Source organism: Equus przewalskii, chromosome 8 (assembly GCF_037783145.1).
Source record: "Equus przewalskii isolate Varuska chromosome 8, EquPr2, whole genome shotgun sequence".
NCBI lineage: Eukaryota > Metazoa > Chordata > Mammalia > Perissodactyla > Equidae > Equus > Equus przewalskii.
This window is the reverse complement of record NC_091838.1, coordinates 45,587,190-45,610,956: the sequence shown is the minus strand read 5'-3', so window position 1 is coordinate 45,610,956 and position 23,767 is coordinate 45,587,190. Positions and strand designations below refer to the sequence as shown.

Here is a 23,767-nt window from a genome sequence, read left to right as displayed (position 1 = left end):
ACCCTTAAAAGACTAGAATGCTTTAAAAAAATATAACTGCAATGTCATAATTGCATATAAAAGTACTAAAAGAACTCTTTTTATTTGGAAACTATTTCAAAGTTATAGAAAGTTGTAAACATAAAAATATATGAAAGTAGGTACAAGAAACATCTATATACCCTCTACCCAGATTCATATGTGTTAATTTTTTACCCTGTTTGCTTCATCATTTGCTCACCTCTCTGAACTATTTGAGGATAAGTTACATACATCCTGGTCCTTTTGCCTCAAATGCCATGTGTGCTTCCTAAAAGCAGGGATATGTTCTTATACAGATCTTCCTCAACTTACAAGGCTATATCCTGATAAACCCATCATAGTTGAAAATACCATAAATCAAAAATGTATTTAATATACCTAACCTACCGAACACCATAGCTTAGCCTAGCCTACCTTAAACGTGCTCAGAACACTTACATTAGCCTACAGTTAGGCAAAATCATCTAACACAAAGCCTACTTTATAATAAAGTGTTGAACATATCATATAATTTATTGCATACTGTACTGAAAGTGAAAAGGTTGTATGGGTGCAGAATGGTTGTAAGTGTATCTGTTGTTCACCCTTGTGATCACGTGGCTGACCGGGAGCTGTGGCTCGCTGCCACTGCCCAGCATCACGAGAGAGGATCGCACCGCATATTGCTAGTCAGAGAAAAGATCAAACTTCAAAATTTGAAGTACAGTTTCTACTGAATGCATATCCCTTTCGCACCATTGTAAAGTCAATAAATCGTAAATCAAACCATTGTAAGTTGAGGACCGTCTGTATAACCACAGTCCAGCTATAAACTTTATAAATATACAATACTTCCATTTAATCTACATCTGTATTCTAGCCTTGTCAGTTGCTCTAATAATGTTCTTTATAGCATTTTTCACCCTCCAGTACAGGATCCAGTGTAGGGTCAGAGATTATATTTAGTTTTCATATATGCTTAGCCTCCTTTAACCTAGAACGATGTTGTCTAATGTGGCTATTTAAATTAAAATTGATTAAAATTAAATAAAATTAAGAGTTGAGGGGCCAGCCCCGTGGCCGAGTGGTTAAGTTTGTGTGCTCCACTTCGGCAGCCCAGGGTTTTGTGGGTTCGGATCCCGGGCATGGACATGGCCCCACTCATCAAGCCATGCTGAGGAGGCGTCCCACATAGCACGACCAGAAGGTATTCTACAACTAGAATATTACAACTATGTACTGGGGGGCTTTGGGAAGAAGAAGAAAAAAAAAAGAATTGAGTCCCTCAGTTGCATTGGCCGGATCTCAAGTGCTCAATGGCCCTGGTAGCTTCTGACTGGCACATCGTATAGAACAGATAGGAAACAGTTTCATCGTCACAGAGTGTTCTATGTTTCATTGAGCTAAAATTAACGAAAAATAAACTCCACATATTTAAGATGAACAATTTGACAAATTTTGATGTACCTATGCTTCCTGAAACCAGCACTTCGACCAAGATAATTAACTTAAGCATTACTCTCAAAAGTTTCCTTGTGCCCCTTTCTAATTCTTTCTTCCCCACTCCCTCTACCCCAAATAATCATTAATCTTCTATTTGTCAAGATACATTAGTTTGCATTTTCTAGAATTTTATAAAAGTGGAATCATATGGAATGTATTCTTTTTGGTCTGGCTTCTTTCATTCATCATAATTATTTTGAGATTCATCCATGTTCATGTGTATGTCAATGGTTTGTTCCTTTTTATTGTGGAGTCGTATTTCATTATATGGACATACACAATTTGCTTATCCATTCACCTGCTGGTGGTATTTGAGTTGTTTCCAGTTTTGGGCTATCACAAATAAAGCAGTTATGAACGTTCATATACAAGTCTTTGTGTACACATATGCTTTCACTTTTCTTGAGTAAACATCTAGGAGTAGAATGTCTGGGTCATATGGTAGATGCATGCTTAATTTCTTCAACATTCCTGTCAGCAGTTTACAAGAGTTCCAGTTGCTCCACACCCTCATCAACATTTGGTAATGTTAGCCATTCCGTTAGGTGTAGTAGTAGTTATCTCATTGTGGTTTTATTTTGCATTTCCTTAATGACTAATACTGTTGAATGTATTTTCATATGCTTATTTGCCATTTACATTTTCTTTGGTGAAGTACCTGTTCAAATCTTTTGCACATTTTTATTAGGTTGTTTGTCTCCTTATTATTAAGTTTTAAGAGTTCTTTATATATTCTAAATACAAATCCTTTGTTGGATAAACATTTTGCAAATATTTTTTCCCTGTCTGTGGCTTATCTTTTCATTTTAGTAATAGTATCTTTTGAAGAACAGAAGTTTTAATTCTGAAGTTCAATTTATTCATTTTTTATTTTTATAGTTTGTGCTTTTTGTGTCCTAACTAAGATACATTTGCCCAAACCAGGGTCAAAAAGATCTTCTCCTATTTGTTCTAGAATTTTTATAGTTTTCACTCTTATATTTAACTTTAAAATCCATTTCAAGGCAATTTCTGTATGTGGTGTGAGGTAAGGGTCAAGTCCCTTTTCTTCTGGCATATGGCAATCTAATTGTTGCAGCACCATTTGTTGAAGACATCATCCTTTCCCCCATGAAATGCCTGGGCACCTTTGCTGAAAATCATTCCACCATATATATGTAGGTCTATTTCTGGACTCTATTCTGTTCCATTGATCTATATGTTCATCTTTACTCTAATACCACACTATCTTGATTACTGTTGCTTCATGATTAGTCTTAAAAATCAGGTAGTTTAAGTCCTCCAACTTTGTTCATCTTTTTTCAAAATTAATTTGACTATTTTAGTCCTTTGCATTTCCACATGTTTTAGAATCAGCTTGTCACTTTCTACAAAAAAGCATACTATAATTATGATAGATACTGCTTTAACCTACAGATTAATTTGGAAAGGACAGACATCTTAACAATATTGAGTCTTCTAATTCACAAACATGACATATCTGTTTAGTTAAGTGTTCTTTAACTTCCCTTAGCAATGTTTTGTAGCTTTCAGTGTACAAGTCTTTCATATCTTTTGTCAAGTTTATCCCTAGTGATTACATATTTTTGATACTATTGTAAATGCTATTTTTTAATTTTAATTTTTGATTTTCGATTGAAAGTACACAAAAATAGTTGTTTTTGTATATTGACCTTGTATCCTGCAGTCTTGCTAAACTCACTTAATAGTTCTAGTAGTGTTTTTGTCGATTCCATTGGATTTTCTACATAGATGATCATGTCGTCTGTCAATAAAGATGGTTTTAATCCTTCCTCTCCAATCTAGATTCCATTTCATTTTCCTTCCTTACTACACTGGCTAGAATCTTTAGTACAATGCTAAATAGAAGTGGTTAGAGTAGATATCTTATTTTGTTCCCGATCTTATAAGGAAAGCATTCAGTCTTTCATCATTAAATATGATGTTGGCTGATGGCTTTTTCACTGATGCATTTTCAAATTGAGGCAGTTACCTTCACTCTAATTTGCTGAGAGGTTTTTTTAAAATGATAAATGAATGTTAAATCTTGTCCAATGCTCTTTTTTTGTATCTATTGAGATGGATCATATGGTTTTTGCTTTTTAGTATGTTAATATTGTGAATTAATTTTGATCAAGTTATGAATGTTAAACCAACCTTGAATTCCTAGGATAAATCCCACTAGGTCATGATGTATTACCATTTTTAGATATTGTGTGATTTGATTGCTAAAATTATTTAAGGAACTTTTGCATATATTTCATAAGGGACATTTGTGTGTAGTTTTATTTTCTTGCAGTGTCTTTTTCTGGTTTTGGTATCTGAGTAATGGCAGGCCTCATAGAATACATTAAAAAATGTTCCTCCTCTTCAGTTTTCTGGAAGAATTTGTAGAATCTCATATGAGTTCTTCCTCAAATGTTTGGTATAATTCATCAGTTAAGCCAACTAGGCCTCGAATTTTCTCTGTGGGAAGGTTTAAGTCCAAGTTTAATTTTTTAACAGACAGAGACCTATTCATCTATTTCTTCAGTAGTGTGTGTCTTTCAAGGAATTTGTCCATTTAAACTAAGTTGCTGAAGTTACTGACATAAATTTGTTCATTATTTTCCCTTATTATCTTTTCAAGGTTTGCATGATCTGTAGTGATGTCCTCTCTCTCATTCCTGATATTGGTAATTTGTGTTTTCTCTTTTTTTCCTCTGACCAGTCTGGCTAGAGGTTTATCAATTTTATTGCTCTCAAAAAATCACCTCTTGGTTTTACCAGTTTCTCTATTGGTTCTCTGTTCTCTATTTCTTTTATTTTCACTCATGTATTTATTATTTCCTTTCTTTTGAATGTCTAGTAATTACATGAAGGAGTGTTAACCTCACTGTTCATTTATTTACACATCCACTCAATATTCTCCGAACATCTATGATGGATAGGCACTGGGATCACCAGTGGGCAAAAAGGCAGATCCTTTGCCTCATGGAGCTTATAGGAATCACTTATAATCTTTTATGTTGGAGCAGATTGTTCATTAATCAAATAACACCACCAAAAATTATATATTTATAAATTGGATATATATAACCACATAATTTTATGAAGAAAAGGTAAGTAAAGACACGATAATAGATAAAGAAATGAAAAAAATTTTCTGTTAGCAAGTTAGCAAAAATCTTAAAAATTGCCTCCTCAACACACTTACAGAAGTGTATAAATTAGTGCAAAGCTTTTGGAAAATAATTTTGCAATATACATCCAAAACCTTAAAAATGTTAATAGTCTTTGACTCAACAAATTTCCTTTTATGTTTCATTCCTAAGAAAATGATCAGAAATGCAAAGATTTATGTGCAAAGATGTTTATCACAATACAATTTGAACAGCCAAGAAAAAACCTGTTGAACAAATTGTGATATCTACAAATGATCAAATATCATGCAGACATTAAAATGTTTTTGATAAAGTTTAAATGACATGTGAAAATGTTCATGATTTAATGTTATACTGGATGACCTCAACTCTCTAAAAATATACCCATATGCATTAAAAAAAGCCTGGAGAGAAATGTACAAATCACTATTAACAATGGTTATCTCTGGGTGATGAGATTACAGATCATTTCATTTTATACAATTTCATTTCTCTACTTTCCAGTTTTCTACAATGAACATGTTACTTTTGTAATCAGAAAAAGTATTAAAAATAAATATACACATTCATAATTGCGAAACTAGTTGCCATGGAAAATGGAAGAAATAATATAGAAAAAAGAACAGTGTGGGAGGTGCCCAGTAATTTGGAGAAGAAAATAATCAGGGAACATTGCTGGGAACAATATGTATGGCATCAGATGTCTATATCCAAAACACAAAACAAAGCCAGTTTGGCATCTCAGTATAGGAGAGTGATTATGAGCTCAAGGGATCACTGGAATTTGGGGAGATAAGAAGTGAAGGTATGCCTGTGGAGAGGGCAAGGCCATATGCTTTAAGGACCACAACACCTGCATCACCATCTCTCACTCTATTCCAGTCAGGCAGACTTCCTTGCTGTCCCTCAACATTGCCAGGCCTCACAGTTCCTGCCTCAGGACCTTGGCACTGGTGCTGTGTTTCCTCTGCCTCAAAGGTCTCCTCCTTCCCTCACCTCCTTCAAGTCTTTGATCAAATGGCACTTTCTCATTGAGACCTGTATTCTTCTCTCACCCTGCTCCGATAGAACATAAACTCCATAAGGAGAGAGGTCTTTTGCTCTGTTTTATTTACCACTGCATGCCCAGTGTCTCCAACAGTATCTGGCATATAGTAGGTGCTCAACAAATATTTTTTGAATGAATAAATGATTATTGGTATTACTCTTAATGGAGTGCTTTGTGAGGGTTTAGATGCATAAACATTGCCCAGCAAGAACCAACCAAGGGTCACTAAGAATGGAAGACAGCTCTCATGCCCTCCTTGAGACTTCTTCCCACCAGGCTATTTAAAAGCCTCCCTCCAGGAGGATCTCGACTCAGCAATCATCCTCTGGGTACAGACAGTCAGCCAATTACAAATCTAACCAATTATTCCTGCATCCAGCACACGTTTCTCCACCTGCTCCATGGGGCACAGGGCTCTCATTAGAAAATTGGTCAAATGTCTATTAAAATCTAGAGAGCTGCTACCACATTTTCTATGCCTGGTTAGTCTACTAAATGAAATAAAGTTAGCCTGATGTGACTCATTTTTAGTGGCCAAGAAGATGCGAGAAGCTCAATTTGTTCTGTTAGTCTCAAAATGCAAGGAAGTAGATATCTACTCAGTTTAAGAAATCTCTTTCCAAGAGTCAGAGCTGCACAAAGTGGAATGCACTGTATGGAGTAGAGTGAGTGTCCTGTCAGTGGGGGTATTCAAGTGCAGGTTGGATGATGGCATGCTGGGTACACTGTAGGATGGGTGTTGCACCAGAGCTAGGTTGAACTTCAAGGCCCCTTCCAGCTGAGCTGGCCAGGAATCCCAAAGACTGACACATTCTAGTTCTTCCATTGCTGATTCGGTATAAAATCATTTCCTTTTTCTATGTTTCTTACGCAAGTACAAATATTCATTTAGTATTTTACTTTGTGCAAAGCATTCTTATTTGAAAAATAAGGATGGAAATGCCAACCAAGTTATCAACGGAGTCTGAAAAATAATGAGTATAATGATCTCAAAGTCATTAAATAATAAATAGCAACACGCAAAATATGATATCCACAACTGCCTTTACTCATGATTACAGGTACTAGATGATAAGACATTAGATGTGAAACCCAAAGTTTCCTTAATACCAAAGACATGAATCCCTGTCCAGTAGACTGAAGTCTTCTATCTTTCCCACGTGAAGACCCTGAACATCTGAGAGTCTCATGCATGGCTCAGGAGTAGTGATTTCAAATTAGATCTCAAAGAGTCTTGACACCACATGATCCAGCAATTCTACTTCTAAGTATATACCCCCAAAAAGTGAAAGCAGGGACTTGAACAGATACTTGTGCACCCAAGTTCACAGCAGCATTATTTGCAGTAGCCAAAAGGGAGAAGGACCCCAAGTGTCCATTGACAGGTGTCTGGATAAATAAAATGTGGTCTATCCATACAATGAAATAGTATTCAGCCTTAAAAGGGAAGGAAATTCTGACACATGCGACAACATGGATGAACCTTGAAGACATTACGCTAAGTGAAAAAGCCAGTCACAAAATGACAAACATTGCATGATTCCATTTATATGAGGTTCCTAGAGCAGTCAAATTCACGGAGACAGAGAGTAGAACGGTGTTGGTCAGGGGTTCGGGGGAGGAGGAGGGAATGGGGAGTCATTATTTAATGGGTACCGAGTTTCAGTTTGGGGAGATGAAAAAGTTCTGGAGGTAAATAGTGGTGATTGATGGTTGCATGACAACCTGAATGTACTTAATGCCACTGAACTGTACACTTAAAACTGATTACAGTGGCAAATTTTGTATTATGTATATTTTAGCACAGTAAAAAAAAAGCCTTGCCAATATTTTGCAAGTTGATGGTACCTGCATGTTTCTACCCTCCTCCCTTTGAGAAAATATTCAGATAGATTTGGATGGATTGCTTTAGGGGAAGAAATTGATATAAAAAGTGGTGCTTTTTGAACACTACTTACATATTTTAAATTATACTATTTGTTCAGGAACATAAAGCTCTATTATGTACATTTTGGCTTAATCATAAATTAATCATACTTTCTATATTACATTGACTAGTCTACTTTTTTAGACAATAATTGCACATTTACAATTTGGATTAGCATTCAGATATGCTTTTGGTTAAAAATAGAGCCTGAAATTTAAGGAACTGAGTATCTTTTATTTCATTTCTTGCAAGTTTATGAGAAGTGGAAAATTTTTTTTCAATCTCTCAACTTCACAGCAGCAGCCAGGCTGACTTGGCTAGAAGCTGAGGCAATGCCTCATTAATCACTAACAGGATCCCTGCCTTGATTCTGAGCTTCTGCCTCCATCCTGCGTTTCTGTCATTTTAACTGGACCCCGTTTCCCAGTTCTTGCTCTTGTCCCTGCCACAGATCTGGAGCACTCCCAAGTGTCTCAGTTCTTACAACTGGGCTTTGCCTCATTTCCTCCTCGCACAGCTTTCCAAGTACTCCTGGTGTCTCCTTCTCTTGCCAGTCCCCTCCCCAGGTCTGGCTCCCTGCCCTGCCCCCAAGCATAGTAGGAAGGGGGTTCCTCTTCTAGGGGACACATCTCCCTGATGCTGGCTGCCCAGAGCCCTCTGATTGCCCAGCACTCTCCTCTGCCCACGCAGGGGGGCGGCCCACTTCTGGACTCTGACAGGGTCCAGACACAGCTGCACTGCTGGGCTCTGTGCCTTGTTGATGAGACCTCACAGCTGGACCAGTCCTCTCCTGACTCCAGCCAGACCTCCTCTCTCAGTCCCCCTGCACTGCAGAATCTACTTCCAGGGTCTCTTTGCCTGCACCATCCTGGGGCTTGTCATTCTCCACATCCCAAAGATTCTGGGATAGGAGACATACTGAGCCACAGTATGGGGGTGAGGGTGAGGCTCAGGGAACTGGGGCTGGGAGTGGAAATCTGGTGACCCCAGCGAGGGAAGGAGTTCTGCAGAGGGAGGAAGGAGAGTGGAAAGGATACGTGTTTTCCTCCAGGCCTCATCCCGGGAAGGCAGCAGCATCCCCACCTATTCTAGTCCCACCGGTCTCCTCCTTCCCTTAACTCACGCTGTAGGTCTTGTCTGCATCACACTCTGGGCCCACTGTGGTCATATAACACCTTGTATGGTGACTGAGCTGCTCTGTGTGGCTTGTGTCCCCCACCAACTTCCAGTGGAAGCTTGGGGCCAAGGCTTGAATTTTTTATGCACTATAAAACTTAGCTCAAACATGTGGCATATGCTCAATAAATACCAATTTAAAGTCGCTGAAGCCACTATCATCCCTTACAAGAACGTACTCAGCACTAGGCAATTTGCTAAATGGTTTATATGGATTTAGTCTTCAAGATAATGCTGCGAAGTAGGCAGTATTATCATCCCCTATTACAGCTGAGGAAACTGAGGCATAAATAACTTGTCCAAGACCACCCAGTGAAAAAGCAGAGCAGCTGGAATTTGAACGGAGGCTAAGGCCGCCCCTTGGCAGCACATGGCCTCCCCTTTGATGGAGAGAACTGACTCATCAGCCCAGCAGCCACAAGTCCCCAGCCATTACCACAGCCCAGGCCACTAGTTTATAGTTCAGAACATTCAGGAGGGAAGGGAGACTAGAAACAGAGCGGTCCATTCATTCGTTCACTTATTCTCTCAATAAACAACTGTGCTGTGTGTGGATATGAAGCTGTCTGGCTCACATCTTTGCACATCTTTCCTCCTCCCGAACCCCCAATGTCACCCTCTCTGCTTGGTGAATGATGGCTGTATTGTCAACACTGAGCCAAGATAATCTTCTCCTCCAGGAGGGACCTTGCCTTATTCATTGCTATTGGCACGTGGTTAGGGCTCCAGCAATGCGTGTTTTCGACTTAATGTGCCCCTTACAATTCCATAGTCCACCCCTGCCTCCAGCTCTGGTGTTTGTAAGCTGTGGATATTTAGGGATTGAAGAGTAAATTTATGTTTCAGGAGGTTTTGGGGGATGCTTTTAAAAACACTGTGCAGGTATATCCTGCTTTACATAATAGATGCATTTTAGAAAGGTTTTGGGTACAGGAACTTTTTATGAATTGAAATCCTATTGTCTCATTGATGCATATTTCAGAGGTGACATTCTAAATTGCTATTAGTTTTCACTTTTAAAATATGCTGGGCCCTAATACTTTAAAAACAAGCTTCTCTCAGGTGAACCTTTCTATAGGAGAGGTTCCATACACAATCCCTTAAGCGCTCTGACAGACCTTTACATTCGAAAGAACGCTTTTGGAATCCTTTTACAAAACTAGTGATCACTTTATCAATCTTTGTGGTTAGGTTTCGGGAGCTAAAGTTAACTCCGATTCGTATGTGTATAGCTAAAATCAAATAGAACTCAATAGCTCAAACAAAAAATGATCAGTTCTCAGCAAACTGCCCTCCACCTACCCCTCCTCACCCAGGAGCAGCCACACTCAACTCCTTTTGGCTCAGCGATTTTCCTGTACTTGTGTGGAGTCAGAGCTGAAGCCCACAAGCCACAAAGCTTCAATGAAAATATTTCTGAAGCCCTATTAATACTGATGGGAACAGCCAGGCTGAGCCAGCATGAAGTAAAATGGTTTGATTGTCAGCATGCTCAGCAGATGCTAGAAGAACTCTCCCCCATGTGGTCTCTGTTAAAAGATACTTTCATCAAATGCCTTGAAGGATGAAGTTGAGCTAGAGTGGGCTACGATCTTAGGACAAGTTAAGAAAGCCTGACAAAGGAGGAACAGGACCCAGAGGTATTAGACTGCCCAGCGCACAATCCCATGCTACTCTATGCTTGGGAGATTGCCATGGCCCCACAGCCCATAGTAGTAGCACCAAAAATAAATTTTTTTGTGTGCATAACTTACTTGTGCATGTTTTTTTATCTGGGTTAAGAGCAAATCCTTTAGGACACCGGCAAAAGTAGGAGCTGTCAGCATTTACACACTCATGTTCACATCCGTGGTTTTCTGAGGCACAGTAGTCCACAGCTGTAAAGATTAAAACACAGAGTTTAAGTAGAAACACAAACAGAGGTAAAGGAAATGGTAGAATGGAAGCATACTTATAACAGATATAAATAAGGATTACTATTGTTTCCCAAAACCAGAGTATGGATAAACAAATACAAATTCAAGGCCTCCCTCCCTCCAAAAAAAAATCAGGAGTCTAGATCATGCAATTTATGTCAGAAGAAAACTAAAGAACATGCAAACAACTGTATTTCTAAGTTAAAGAAATGCAAATCAAAACAATCACAAGATACATTTACACCCAGTAAACTGCAAAAATAAAGACAAGATAAAACTCAATGGTGGCAAAGTGGCACGGAAACAGTTATTAATGATGAGTGGCACTAGAAATTGATAAAAATCCTTTTGGAAGGACATTTGACAATATTCACTCTGGAAGTGTGACCCAAAGAAATAATTGAAAAAAGAGGAAAATGAACCATATGCAATAAGCTATTTATAGCAGTATTATTCACTGTGACAGGAAAATTCTGGAAAATAAGATGAACATTTAATAAGGGTAAATGATTTCGTGACATAAGAAAATGCACTGGCCTATTTCTCATTAATTCTACAAATATTTACTGAGCACTGACTCTGAGCCTGGCACTGCTTTAGGCACTAAGGACAGAGCAAGTAAGAAGACAGACAACAACTTCAGTCCTCCAGGAGCTTCTGTTTGGATGGTGGTGCTGAGCAAAAAATAAAATAAGTAAATAGTATAGTCTCTTAGAAGGTGGAGAGTGTTCTGGAGAAAAATAAAATGGTGAAAAGGAATAGAGGCTGTGGGGATGTGGGAAGGAGGGTGTGGTGCGACGGAAGTGGTAGGAAAGGCCTCCCAAGAAGGTGGTCATTGGGCAGAGGCTTGACTGAGGTATGAACCATGAGGATATCTGGGAGGGGGCATCTGGGTAAAAGGAACAGCAAGTGCAAAGTCAGGAGGTAGGCATATGTCTAGTGTGCTGGAGGATCAGCAAGGAGGACAGGTGGCTGGAGCAGAGAGAGAGGTGGAAGAGGAGAATGGGTGCAGATCAGGAGGGACCAGGGGCCACTGCAAGGACTTGAGCTTTTACTCTGAGTGAGTAGGAAGTCATTGGGGGGTTCTAAACAAAGGAATCACGAATAGGCCATAGAGAGCAAATGCAACAGTAGAAAACCATTTAGGAGGCTATCACAATAATCCCAGTGAGGAATGGTAGGGGTTTAAACCAGGATGGTGTGGGAAAGAGGGCGGGGGAGGGGAGTGGTGTTCTGGGTGTTCTGGGCTAAGCCCCTCAAGAGATATGTTGAAGTCCTAACCCTGGTACCTGTGAATGTGACCCTATTTGGAAATAGGGTCTTTACAGATAAAATCAAGTTAACATGAGGTCATTAGGCTGGGCCCTGATCCACTAGGACTGGTGAACCTTTAAGAAGGGGAGAATGCCGTGTGCATACACAGACACACACGGAGAGGACCGTGTGAAGACAGGTTGGAGAGATGCAGCTGCAAGCTGAGGAAGCCAAGGATCGACAGCCACCACCAGAAGCAAGGAAGCATCCTCTCCTACAAGTTTCAGGGGGAGCATGGCTCTGCCGGCACCTCGATTGCAGACTTCTAGCCTCAGAACTATGAAGCAATCAATTTCTGTTGTTTTACGTCATCCAGTTTGTGGTACTTTGGAACGGAAGCCCTAGGAAACTAATACATTTGGTATAGGTTGAAGGTGAAGGCAACAGGATTCCTGTTGGATTAGAAGTGAGCAAGAGAAAAAGAGAGGGATTGAGGCTGACTCCGGGGACTTTGGTGAGCAACTGACAGGATGGAGCTGCTGTTAACCAAGATGGGGAAGACGCAGGTGGGACAGGTTTTGAGGGGGAAGATCAGTATTTTGGGCATTAGGCAGTCATCAACATTATAATTACGATAATTGTAAATACGAAGACAAATAAAATTTAGTGAAAAAAATAGATCTCAAAAATGTACATTTACAGTGATTATATCCAGGTAAAATATAGCTGTAAGGGAAAGCCTGGAAAATACAAATGAAAATGCTTATTGTGTAAAGGAGGTAGAATAATGAATGATTTTTTTTTTCCTTTAAAAAGTGTTTCCCTCTATAATGTTTTAGGATATTTTAATATCATAAACTAGTAAATAATAACAAGGAAATGGAATCTGAAAAATTAATACCCATGTATAACTGAAAAAAAGCAAAACTGGGGCCAGCCCAGTGGTGTAGTAGTTAAGTTCGTGGGCTCCACTTTGGTGGCCCAGGGTTCATGGGTTCAGATCTCGGGTGCAGACCTACACACCACTCATCAAGCCATGCTGTGGAAGTGTCCCACATACAAAATAGAGGAAGATTTGCACAGATGTTAGCTCAGGGATGATCTTCCTCACCAAAAAAAAAGCAAAACCATCCATTGAGAAGATAATGACATACTTAACATAGTGATCAAAAGATTCAAAGGGAAAAGCTAAAGATTTTTCAAGGGTAATAACCTGCTGTTTTTCTCTTGCTCTTAGGCTTCATTAAGTTTCCATCTAAAGTATCATTTGTGTGTGTGTGTGTGTGTGTGTGTGTGTGTGGAAGATTGGCCTGAGCTAACATCTGTGCCAATCTTCCTCTATTTTGTATATGGGACACTGCCACAGCCTGGCTTGAAGAGCAGTGTGTAGGTCCAGGCCACAGATCCGAACTGGCAAATGCCAAGCCACCAAAGTGGAGCATGCAAACTTAACCACTATGCCACTGGGCCATCCCCTGAAGTATCATTTTTATAACTTTACCTCCCTAAAGAGTGCTAGTAGCACCTAATATTTGTGGGTTTAATACACAAATCATTATGGTGGGAATAGGGCATTCGCATAGTCTTGGGATCTGAATGTCATGCGACATTAGCCAGTTGCTGGAGTTGAGTCATAACTTAAAGATTGAGCTAGCAATGAATCCTTCTAAAAGTTAATTTCTCATCTTTCAAGAATGAATGGATGATTGAACAAATAACTGGGGACACTGAGATCAAGGATACCAAGTCCTGGCACATGCCACAGTCTGCATGTCACAGGAATTGGCCATGCTGTGGCCCACAGTGGCCTGTGTTAGCAGTCAATACTCCCCACCTCCAACTTCCTCATGCTGGGCCTGATCCGCCATCTTGAAAATTTCCCAGCCCCCGATATGGGTGTGTGCCGTCAGTCAATCCTACTCCTGGCCACCCACTTCTTAGTATCCCCTCCAAAGAGAAGAGCTGCTAATCTGACTTCCAAGTTCTAGGACATGGACAGTACCACAATCATGAGTGGGCAGGTCACTGTACCTAAAAGACAGAAACTCAGATTCTACCTCTCTCTTGAACTTTCTTTTGCATACCATGGGGTGTAATCTATGAACCCAGCCATCTCTATCCCTTAGAGAGATATCTGAGTATGCTGGCCCCACATTAGACTAGGGAGAGGTTGAAGGCTTTGCCTAGACCTAAAGTTTAAGCCACATACTCCAAACTCACCTTTTTCCAGAATGCTTTAGAATGGAATATCCAGTGCTGGATCAGGTGTTAATAAAGTTGTACAGAAGAAGCTCTTTTAATTGACCTTCACTTAACCAGCTCCTGATCAAGCAATGCTTTTCATTCCCTCTGAAAAGATGGGACCTCAAACCCAGAGCATGCTAAATGCTCAAGGCTGTTAGAACACGTGCACTTCAGGACACCTGTGGGCTTCTCTCTTGGCTGGGTTGTACACTTGTAAAGCAGCCTAGGTGGAACACCTGTGCTCTAGAACACCTATGTACTTCTCCTATTGGCCAACTGTATGCTTATAAAGCATTGGTTCTCAAAGTGTGGTCCGTGAACCACATAGCTGCATCAACCATGCTTGGGAACTTGTTAGTAATACAAATTCTCAGGTCTCACTCCAGACCTACTGAATCAGAAACTCTGGGTGTGGAGCTAGGAATATGTTTTAATAAGCTGTCCAGGTAACTCTGATGCCTGCTAAAATTTGAGAACTGCTATTAAAAAGCATCAAAGTTGGGGGCTGGCCTGGTGGTGCAGCGGTTAAGTTTGCATGTTCTGCTTCTCAGCGGCCCGGGGTTTGCCGGTTCGGATCCTGGGTACGGACATGGCACCGCTTGGCATGCCATGCTGTGGAAGGCGTCCCATGTATAAAGTAGAGGAAGATGGGCACAGATGTTAGCTCAGGGCCAGGCTTCCTCAGCAAAAAAGAGGAGGACTGGCAGTAGTTAGCTCAGGGCTAATCTTCCTCAAAAAAAAAAAAAGCATCAAAGTTGTTTGTGTTTCCAAACTTATACATGCCATTTGTACATATTATTACAATTTATTTAAACACTATAAAAAAAACAATAAAATATAGCACTAAATCAATTGAGTTTTTTAAAAATAAAAACTAAGTTGAAAGCTTTGGAAAGACTTAGTTAAGGCAATTTCCTAACCAAAATTGCTGTAGAACCAGGCATGGATGAAACAAGTGTCAAAGCTTGGGGAAAATTTCATAAAAATTTACAAGGGCTCTGCCCTTAGATTGCTTTACAGAAGTCTTCAAATTCTTGCTCCAATTTAAAGAAACCAAAACTGAAAATCATAGACAACACATTATGGGTATGGTATACTCGAGAAAGATTTTTAAAACTCATATTCTTTTTCAAATGAACTTAAAATTAGTCATTTTTCAAAGTGTAATTAAAAGTAATTTTTCTTAAAAGTATATTTAAGTGTTTTAAGTAAAAACAAAATGGTTAAGATAGGTTTGGATATGTAGTTTTTTATGATTCCACTCTTTGGATGACATTTTCCTTTAATCAGGCAAAACAGGCCCAATCTCACGGGACAAGAGGGTTCTCCTGGACGTCGATTTCCATGCTGGCTTTGTTCTTTGTGTGCACAGTTCTCTGGGAACTGAAGGGGAGAGGAGAGATTGGCAAGGCAGGATTCAAGCATTCCTGGGTCCCGCGACACACGCCTGTAAAACCCCAAGGTGTCAAATCCCACCTTGATTTGAGGGCTGCCCGCTGGCTCACTGCCAGGCTGCTGGCGACAGCAGATGAGGCCATTGGTACAGCGTTAGACGTGGAGGAGTCCACTTCCAGTCATGTGAACCCAAAAGCTTTTTAAGGCCAGGAGAGTTCCAGTCCGTTCAACTCTGCCATCCTTTGCCACGTGTTTTGGGTTCTTTGCATAACTTCCTTGGTTGCAAAATTGTACTTGTAAAAAGAGAGGCCAAAGTTAGGGGACAGAGGTGTGGATGTGACCTCTGTGTGTCACTCAGAGATGGCTGTGTTCTTCCAAGTCCTCATTTGCTTCAACAAAATCCTTTTCCAGGCATTTTCCCTGAAATTTCTACACTCTCCTTTACAAACAGAAAGGGTAATTCCCTGGCTGTAGCTCTTCGGCCCTCCAGATCACAAAGTGCTAAGATCTCAGAGTCAGAAAACAGTCTTGCCATGTTCAGTCACTGCCTAAAACGTGAGAAATCGCTTAGGTGTCTCCAAGGATAAAGGAAGCTTTGGTGCAAGGTAATAAAGGTTAAGATTGATGGTCTCTGATTTATAATCTGGTCACATTCCAAGGTTTCTCAGTAGGGATCAGTCTGCAAGGGGATGGCATTAGTAGAAACTGGATATTTTAAAGAGGAGCGTTTGGGTTTTAAAGTTTGTTGATGACAGAGTAAGAAAAACCAAATTTGTCATTTAGAGAAATGGTAGAACCAATTTACTTGCGGAGTATATATTATACTACACATAGAGTCAGATTCATAAAACCTCTCCTCCCCAGGGCACGATTGTATTTCAAAACTCAGAGAAACTATTTTATTGATTTTGACAATAATAGGGAAGCGTTCTTGGCTAAATTTTGTCTCCCCCACCCCAAATTCATATGTTGGAGTCTAAACCCCCAGTTGGTCAGAATGTGACTGTATTTGGGGATAGAAACTTTAAAGAGATGATTAAGTTAAGATGAGGCCATCAGGGTGGATCCTAATCCAATCCGACTGTTGTCTTAGAAGAAGAGGAAATTTGGATACAAAAAGGGGACCAGGGATGTGCATGCACAGAGGAAAGACCACGTGAAGAGCAGCAGGAAGGCGGCCACCTGCAAGTCAAGGAGAGAGGCCTCTGAAGAAACAACCCTGCTCGCACCTTGATCCCAGCCTCCAGAGTGCGAGAAAATAAATTTTTGCTGTTCAAGCCACTCAGTCTGTGGTATTTTGCTATGGTAGCCCCAGTAAACTAAGACAGGAGAAATCCAATACTTAACATCTTCAGGGGCTGGGGAAGATCATGCTCGAAACATGCTAAGTTAGCTGATGAATTAAAAATCTGACCTTTCAATAGAAAAATCAATCCTCCCATCCCTTGTTCCCAACTTAAATATCAACCATCCCCTCCTCACTGAGGGTAACTGATACAGGAGAATATAGAGAAGAGCTTTGATGGCAGTGGTAATCCCATGCTAAATCCCCATGCTGCATATCATTCTGAGTATGGACCTCAACATGATCTTTTGATCAACATATTATGAAATGCAAGCATTCATAAGAAGAAAAAAATTCATAAAGGATATAGAGATTCAGATTCAATTAATGTATGTCAGTTGCCCATGTATTAGACATCATAATGAGAGTAATAATATTAACCAACATTTATCTAGCACTGTTCTAAGCACTTTACACACATTAACACATTTAACCCTCACAACAACCCAGTGAGGTAGGTATTATTATTATCCTCAATTTACAGATGAAGCCAATGAAACAGAGAGAGGTTAAAAGACTTATAAAATGTGGATAACAATAATATCTACCTCATAGGGTTGTTGCAATTATATGTAAAATATTTCAAACAGGGCCTAGGACTTAACAACATTCAATCAATGTGGTTTATTGTATTTTTATCACACTGCCTCCCTAATCAGATAAGGTTGAATTTGAGGGTAAAGAGATATCTTAGTGCCATTCATTTGTTTCATAGCTATCTATTGAGCAATTACTATGTGTCAGGCATTGTGCTATACCCCCGGAAGGTAATGATAAACAAATAGCATACGTAAGATGTGTTAGAAGAAAGGCAGGCAGGAGAAGCCAGGCTTGTAGCAGCGATTATCTCCAGGAAATGAAATTGAGGAGGAATGACTTTCAGGTTTTGACTTTATACACGTCTGCACACTGACTTTTTTTAATAAGCAAAAATTGATTTTGTAATTCAAAAACCACTCAAGGGGAAAAGATCTTTAAAAAAAACATGAATGCTTGAGATTATCACCAATCACTCAACCTCAGTCAATGATTCAAGAAAACATATTTCAAGTCCACTCTATGACAGATGAAAAGTATAGTAAGTGGCTTCTGCCCCCAAAGGTTTACAATCTGCTTGGGCAGTTAAGATGCAAACAAGACCAAAGTTACCCCAAAAGACAAGGCAGTTGGTAAAAACCAGCTGAGCAAGTACAGCAGAAAATTCAACCTCAAAGACAGAGATATATGGTCTTTGAAAAACATGCAGTTTTGGATAGAAATTAACACAGCTTTAGTGGAGGCTGATGAATTACAAACAAGGGGCCTCAACTAAAGCAAAAGGAGGACCTTAGTCAGTAATCCACCCTTGCTCACCTGAATGTGGAAATAAATTCAGTACGGTCCAGAGTGAAATGAGCAGTTAGTGAGATGGGACTCTGGCACTTGAATTTAATGTTCCACTAACTCAGAAGTGTGGAATGTTGTCAAAAAAAGTCCTTAGTCTGGCTAAGAATTGAATTTTCATGCAGGTCACAGTCATAATTTTGGGATGAGTCAAAATACTGGAACCACTGCTGTGGAAGTATTGAATCTGGAAACTCATTGCATCCATTCACCAGTAGCTGGACATGGTGAATCTAGCAAACGTCTTTAAATGAATAGTTTGGCCTTGCTGTCCCCATTTCCTTACCACCCACTCCCTATGTCTTGAAATCTGCCCTTTACCCCACCCCTCTTGATCATTATCAATGGTCTCCTGATCATCTTTGTGTCCCTAAGGCCTAGGAGAGTGCCTGGCAGAGAGTTCGGAAACGTTTGCTGAGATGAATCAATGACTCAGTTCCATGGCTTTTCTCTAAGTTTTGTTCCCTTTGGCTTCACTGGAGCATGACATTCATATTGACCTGGACTAGAAATTCTCTTTCCCGCCATATTCATGATTCTGATTCTCTCTGTCCCACCTCCCCGCAGCCCTTAGGCTGTGCCTTCATGGATATTTTTCCTGCCTCCACTTCTCCCTCCTGCTCCCTACATGTGGCTACCACCCAAGGCTCAGGCTTTCACTCTCTCCACACTCCATACTTCATGATAGCCAGGAAATGATAATAATATGTTGTAGTAATAACAATAATGAAAATTGCCTAGCGTGTATTAGGAACTTTACTCATTATCTTATTTAATTTCACAAAACCCACTGATGTAGGTATTATTACTCTATATTATAGATGAGAAAACTGAGGTCAGAAAACTAAATGACTTACTCAAAGACACAGGACTAGTAAGTAGCATAACTGGGATTTGGGGCCAGGTCTCACTGTATTGAAGGTCCAGATGCCTTCACAACAAGCAAAAAAACCCATAAACAAACATTTAAAATGAAAAAATACACAGAAATTAAAATGTAGAAGGAAATAGACTATGCTGCTTCCTGACTGCATCATTCGTTCTGACCTCTCCCTCTGGTGTTAGCTCTGTTTTCTGCTCCCTCTTGACACGTCCTTGTTGGTGTCCCACCTCAACTTCAAGCTCATTTTGTCTAAAACTACTCATTATCTTTTCCAAAAATCTGTGCCCATCATTCTTCCTTTGCTGTTGCCATCACTCCCAGAATCGTGGAAGCTCAAACTGTTTCTTCTCCCCTTTATTTATAGCGCCTTCTTTCTGCCCTTCCTTCTTCCCTCTCCATTCCTCTGGTCACGTCTCAAAGCTTGGCTCTTGTCATCTCTCACCTGAGGATTACCATAGTCTCCTAACTGGTCTTTCCATCCCTCACCACCTTCCTCCTGGAATTTATCCTGCAATTTGCCACAAGATTAAGTTTCCTAAAATGATGCCTTGCATTTGTCCCTCCCAATTAGGATCCTTTTCAGAGAATTAGAATCTCTTTTTCAGAGAGAAAGTCCAGACTCTTTAGACTGATTTTCAAAGCCCCGAACACTCTGGTTCCACCTGATATCTTCAACTTCATCTCCTACTTCACACCTGCAGGAATTCTCTGCTTTGACATAGCCAATCTCCTCAACAGTTTAAGTCAGGCTGGCTGGCCTTAACTAGGGTTTATCATCCAAGCTGGAACCCCTTCGAAAGTGAAAGGGAGTGCTACTGAGAACTGAGCCAACAGGCATAAACTGGGATTGTCCTGGATTAACTGGGATTTATGGTCACCACATTCTTACCATTCCCTGCCCATCTACACACAGGCCACCCAGACCAGCTGGTAATGGAATTCTTCCAGGGTCCCAACCAGCCTTTGCTCTCCCCTGAATTTCCTGCCCTCAGTCTGACACCCGGAGTCTCCGTCTTTGACAAGTCCCTTCAGACTGATGTCCTCAGGTTAGACTATTCAGCTTTACAATTTGGCAATCTCACTGCGACAGTCACTCCCCGATCTGCCTGCTCCTAGGAGCAAGGCCTGCGCCTCCCAACCCAGACTCAGCCCTCAAGCTTTGAGAGCACTGCCGCCTCCACACTGTCACTGCCTTTCATGTCTTCCCTTGCCTTGGACATTTGCCCAACTGCTACTTTTTCTTCCCTATCCAGATCTTCCCCACCCCAGCCATTAGGATGTCCCTCTTCTCTGACCTTCTGTAGCCTCCATTATCTCCATCATTTGCTTTGCACTCAGCACAGCTCTATCAAGCAGCAATGACCTTTTAAGAATTTGTCCAGTCTCCCTGACCAAGGCAACTGGCAACAAAGATTCACCACCTCTTAATCATCTCGCTCCCAGCCTCTACCGGGTCAGGTGCTTGGTTGAGGAGGAGGATGATAGGATCATCTGATAGATGAGGCCTGGGTAGCACAGAGTCTCTCCCATTTTCCACTCTTCTGCTTGGACCCCACCCTGAGGAAAGGAAGACATCCTTACATGCTGATAGCAGCAGCAAGAAAAATGCCCATCTCTAATAAACATAGCCCACAATTGCTCCCTTGTAGCCATAGCATCTACTGTCACGCTTGTGGTTCTTCAATAAACATCAATCCCAGAAGTTATAGCAAAACCCTTAGAGACACAAAGGTTCACTACTACACAGGGATGATTAGGCAATTACTTGGCAACACTCAGAGAACTGGGTTCCTCACTACCCTCCAGTTTCCCAAGGGCCAAGGCAAGTCTCCTGCCCCAGCCATGGCGTCTATCACCCCTGCTTCATCTACTCCCTGTCACCCACGCAAGATCTGGGCCCTCCCTGTGCCTTCCCTCACCCTAATCAACCAGACACCTTGGCCCTGTTTCCTGAAGCTCATCCAATGGCCTTACTCCCAATGGCCTGACTTCCTTCTGACCCAACGGCACCCAAAACTTCTAACCATTTAACAACAGGTAAGGGAAAAAAATATGTGTAAAACAAAATAGATAGTATGACCTCATTTTGTTAAACATTAACAAAATGTTTTGAAGTAGATATTTATATGGGGAAGGGTCTGGCATAAAATACAACAAACTACTAATAGTGATTTTCTCATCTAAGTTCCTCAATGAAAGTACATTACTTGCATAATAAAAATTAATGAAGCAAAAATAATGAGTTGGTGTTTACATATTGGCTTCTTTTTTGCCAGTGTTAGTGGACATGGTACCCTGCCACCTGTCATGTTCGCTACCACAGATTAAGAAGAAAACAAAACAACTCTAAGGCATAGTAGACCACTTCCATTTGTAGACCTCTGATGAGGACGGTTTTCACCCCCATCAGTGTATGAAAACACACAAATCCATGATACTGTCATCACTCACCTACAAAGAGCAGGCTACCACCCACATGCTTTGTTTTGTTGCTTTTTCCTTCCGCATCCCTAGCTAAGAATCAAGGTGTGCTAGAAAATGTAAATTCTATGTGCAAAAGAATAATCATTCACTGTTTGAGGGAAGCAAGACATAACAGGGCCCCTGAAAACAATGGGATATGGAGCAGAAAATGCAGGATTTAGAGTTAGAAATTATACGTTCCAGTTCTGATGTCAGTCAAGTCCTTTTCCTTCCTTTCCTTCCAGATTTTCTGCCTCATAAGTATCCAGTTCAGTTTCTGAAGACCTACGATCTGCCAGGCATAGTTTGTTAGTAGAAGGGTGACTGAGACCTGCAAGTTATAAGGGCTTTGCAGACAACCTGGGAGGTGCCACACGCACATTAGAGATCTGCGGGCTTGCACTGCAGGTGCTGAGGAGAACCACTATCCATCACTGAAGAAATCAGATGCCACCCCTGCCTTTCCTACCTTTCACTGGGTCATGCAATGTGAAGTCGCCCAAGTGGGAAGCCACTCAACTGACTGAAAGTTGGTGCCTGCTGTTCCCAGCACTGCCCTCAAGACTTCTTACCTCGGCTTGTGTTTGAGGCTACCGTTTGTGTTCTCTGATCATTGTGTCTTACTAGAATGGCTGGGCTCTTATTCCTGGTGGTCTCTTGACCCTGTCACTGAACTGCAGATCTAATACTTAGGAGGAAGGCTGCCTACGTCTTTGAGGTGCTGCTCAGCAACCCTGCCCACTACCAAGTGAATTTCATGTATAACGCATGAGCTATATTGAAGGCAGGCCATCCGAAACATATCCTCCAAATTTGATGAAAATCTGCCCAGTCCTTTTCAAGGGAGGCAGTAATGGACAATTGTATTTACTTAGATTATCTTAAATATACCTTTTTCTGAGGACCCAGAATGAGAAAATGCTAACCTCAGTCATAAATGCAGTCTTTAAAGTTCAAATTCTAACAACCAGTCCAGAGAACTGAGTAATTTATTGAAAGCCAAAGGAGAGCAATTGGATATGTGGGGGCCTCCCCTTCCCTCCTGTGCTTAGCTTGCCCTTCCTCATTAAGCAGGGCTGGGGGAAATACTCACCCACACACCTTCTCCCGTCCTCGGCCAGGGTGTAGCCACTGTAGCACTGGCAGACGAAGGAGCCCAGCACATTCACACAGAGCTGCTCACAGCCGTGGTCCTCCACCGCACACAGATCCTGGACTGAGGCAAAGTCGCGCCATTAGAACACAGCTCCGAAGGAGGTGACCCTCAGCACAGGGCCAGGCAACAAGCAACTCCACAGCACTTGCTAAAATACTTTTAAAAACATTGTAAGTATTGATGTATGATCATAGTGGAAAATATATAAAAGAAAATCTGCCTATAATTCTCCCACTTGGAATCCTAACACCCAGAGGCAACTGCTGTTAACATTTTGGTGAATTTCTATGCATATATAAAAATATATTTTTCAAAGTTGGAATTATTTACCTCTATTAAATGCATTAAGTGACTTTAACATCAATTTGTATTTTTCCTATGTCAGTGAAAGTGCTCTGAAAACATTTTGATGGTTCTTGAGAACCGTAAATTGTCATGAGCAGGCATTTGCACGTGACTGCATCAAGGACCATTCCTGTTCTTTGAGAACTAAAATGCTTTGTAATCACAGTCTCATTGATTTACGCTGAGACAACGTGGCACTGTCTCTGACATTTTGCAGATGGGGAAGCTGAGAGAGGGCACAGTGGAAAGACCTGCTTCTCCACCAAAAGCACGGCAGGTCTAAGAAGAGCCCCTTATTCCAAGTCTGCCTCAGGCCCTTTGGATGTAATTTCCCTCATTCCATTTGTCTACCAGAAGTATCTTTGAAAATCCTCTTTGTGCTCTATTTATTCATCCCAGTAACACGTAAGGAAAATGGGAAGCCAAAGGAGGTTAGGTAGAAGTAACAAAGATTACTAGGGAGAAAAAGACATTTACTAGGAAAAGGATGATTACTAGGGGGAAAAAGAAATATAGTTATTAACTATATTCATTATTTGCCCACAAAGTGCTGAGCCCTGGCTACTTATTCAAATGCCATGTAAGA

At 40.7% G+C, this 23,767-nt stretch overlaps 1 protein-coding gene across 7 annotated transcripts in view; it reads right to left on the bottom strand.

Annotated features, from left to right (window-relative positions):
• Positions 1–23,767, bottom strand: part of MATN2 (matrilin 2) — a 141,105-nt gene that overhangs the window by 37,706 nt on the left and 79,632 nt on the right. For all 7 annotated transcript variants that reach the window (XM_070631800.1, XM_070631798.1, XM_070631799.1 and 4 more), the window contains 2 exons: positions 22,774–22,896; positions 10,552–10,674 (listed from right to left, as the gene is read on the bottom strand). In XM_070631800.1, coding sequence (XP_070487901.1) covers positions 10,552–10,674; positions 22,774–22,896 — 246 coding nt within the window. The remainder of the gene's footprint in view (positions 1–10,551; positions 10,675–22,773; positions 22,897–23,767) is intronic.